The sequence below is a fragment of the Nicotiana tabacum genome, chromosome 1 (genome assembly GCF_000715075.1).
Source record: "Nicotiana tabacum cultivar K326 chromosome 1, ASM71507v2, whole genome shotgun sequence".
Lineage (NCBI taxonomy): Eukaryota > Viridiplantae > Streptophyta > Magnoliopsida > Solanales > Solanaceae > Nicotiana > Nicotiana tabacum.
The window spans coordinates 63,936,988-63,938,824 of record NC_134080.1 but is presented as its reverse complement, the minus strand read 5'-3'; the positions used below and the strand labels follow the sequence as shown (position 1 = coordinate 63,938,824).

General features: G+C 37.7%; 1 protein-coding gene across 1 annotated transcript; it reads left to right on the top strand.

Annotated features, from left to right (window-relative positions):
- The first annotated feature begins 215 nt into the window (after positions 1-215).
- On the top strand, positions 216-1,511 carry LOC107761686 (uncharacterized). The gene is made up of 2 exons (XM_016579936.2): positions 216-842; positions 1,046-1,511. The coding sequence occupies exons 1-2, from the start codon at positions 454-456 to the stop codon at positions 1,380-1,382; spliced, it is 726 nt and encodes a 241-aa protein (XP_016435422.1). The 5' UTR covers positions 216-453; the 3' UTR covers positions 1,383-1,511.
- The last annotated feature ends 326 nt before the right edge of the window (positions 1,512-1,837 follow it).

The following is a 1,837-nucleotide window of genomic DNA, read 5'->3' as shown; positions in this document are numbered from 1 at the left end:
TTTGAACACGGATTAAAAAAAAAATAGATTAACATAAATTAAATGGCGATGAATGAAATCTCTTTTAACTTTGGATGCAGAAATATTGTTCACCAAAGGTGTTTGCACCATGATGTCTATTCGTAAGCGTTTGGATGAATCCACACGATTCTTCCCTAATCCATCTGCTTAATTTCACTTCAAAGTTATCTTTTCCTTTAAAATTTGGGAGTGCAGGTATCTAAATGACGTGCCTTAAGGTTAACCTATTACCAGAAATAGAAAGAACCAAGTCAAATGTATCCATATCCTAACTTGTCCTGCACCTTAGAACTACCCCTCACGTGTCCCTCAAAACTCTACAAAGAATCTCTAGCCACACTTAATTTCCTTTATTCCTACAAAACATACCAAAACCAAATTCCATAACCAAAGTTTTCCAGCTTTCCAAAAATATTGCGACTTTCCAAAAGTATGGAATCCATCGCATCTAGTTCCACCCCTTCCGACCACCAGCACCACCGTCACCGCGGCCATCTAATGCCAACACAACCACTCGCCAACAGAATCATCCGTGCCGTGAGCCATCATCTCCGCCTCCTCCACCACGCCGACACCACTTTCTTTATCTTAGGCGCAACCGGAAATGTATATACCGTTAACCTCTCCACCACCACATCATGCAGCTGCCCTGATCGAACCACCCCATGCAAACACATCCTCTTCGTCCTCATCCGCGTATTGGGTGTCTCCATAGATGACACCTGTCTTCTCCGCCGAACTCTCCGGCCATGTGAGCTCCAACGCCTTCTCAGCTTACCCATCTCAACTGAATCACTAGCAAACCCTAATGTTCGAGAAAGGTTAGAAGAGCAATTCTAATAGGCGTATTTAATATATCATGTCTCGACACGCTCCTGGCCAAACAAGTGAAAATATTTTTATTTTTGCGAGAGTGAGATTTAAACTCAGGACCTCTTGTCTGCTCTAACATCATAGTATTAAAATCTATAACTCTGATGTAGCCTAACTTCAATTATATAATTATATTATGTCTTAAGTACAGGTTTCACCAGACGTTTTTTAAGGAACGACCAAAATCTTCGCCGTTGAGAATAGAGATAGAGAACGGTGTTACATGTCCGGTGTGTTTGGAAGAGATGAATAAGGGAGAAAAAGTGGCAGCTTGTCGGACATGTAGGAATCCATTACATGAAGAATGTTTGATGGAATGGAAGAGAAGTAACAGAAGAAGATCAATTAGCTGTGTGATATGCAGGACAAGGTGGAGGGATGTGAGAGCTGAGCAAGAAGCTGAGAGGTATTTGAATTTGTCTGCTTATATTGGCGGCGATAATGACATGCATATTGTGGAAGATCAACAGAGCTACTGTGGGGATTAGGCCTTTGATAATATAAAATTCGTGACAATTCAAAAAAAAAAATTGCTGACCTTAACTATAATGTTAAACTAGTTTAGTAGTACAATTTGTATATATTCCTTTTATTTTTATAAAGTTTATATTAGGATTTGACCAATTGTACTATATATCTGCAAATGTAAATTCAAGTATTGGGGTATTGAGAAAGTAGAAATGACTTGCTGCGCAAAAAATTCTGTTTTCTAGCTTGTTACATCACAATTTAACGTAACAGAAGGATTTTTCTTTTTCTTTGGTAATTTTGGATGGTAAAACAATCTTGTCCATTTAGCATAAATAATATAGTAAATTCTAACACTAGTACATATTAGAGGGAGAACTTTAATTTACCAGGTTCTCATTTTCAAGCATTTTCGTTAATGTTTCTACCTTTTTAATATAATACTATAATACCAAATCAATGTATGATTTATGTT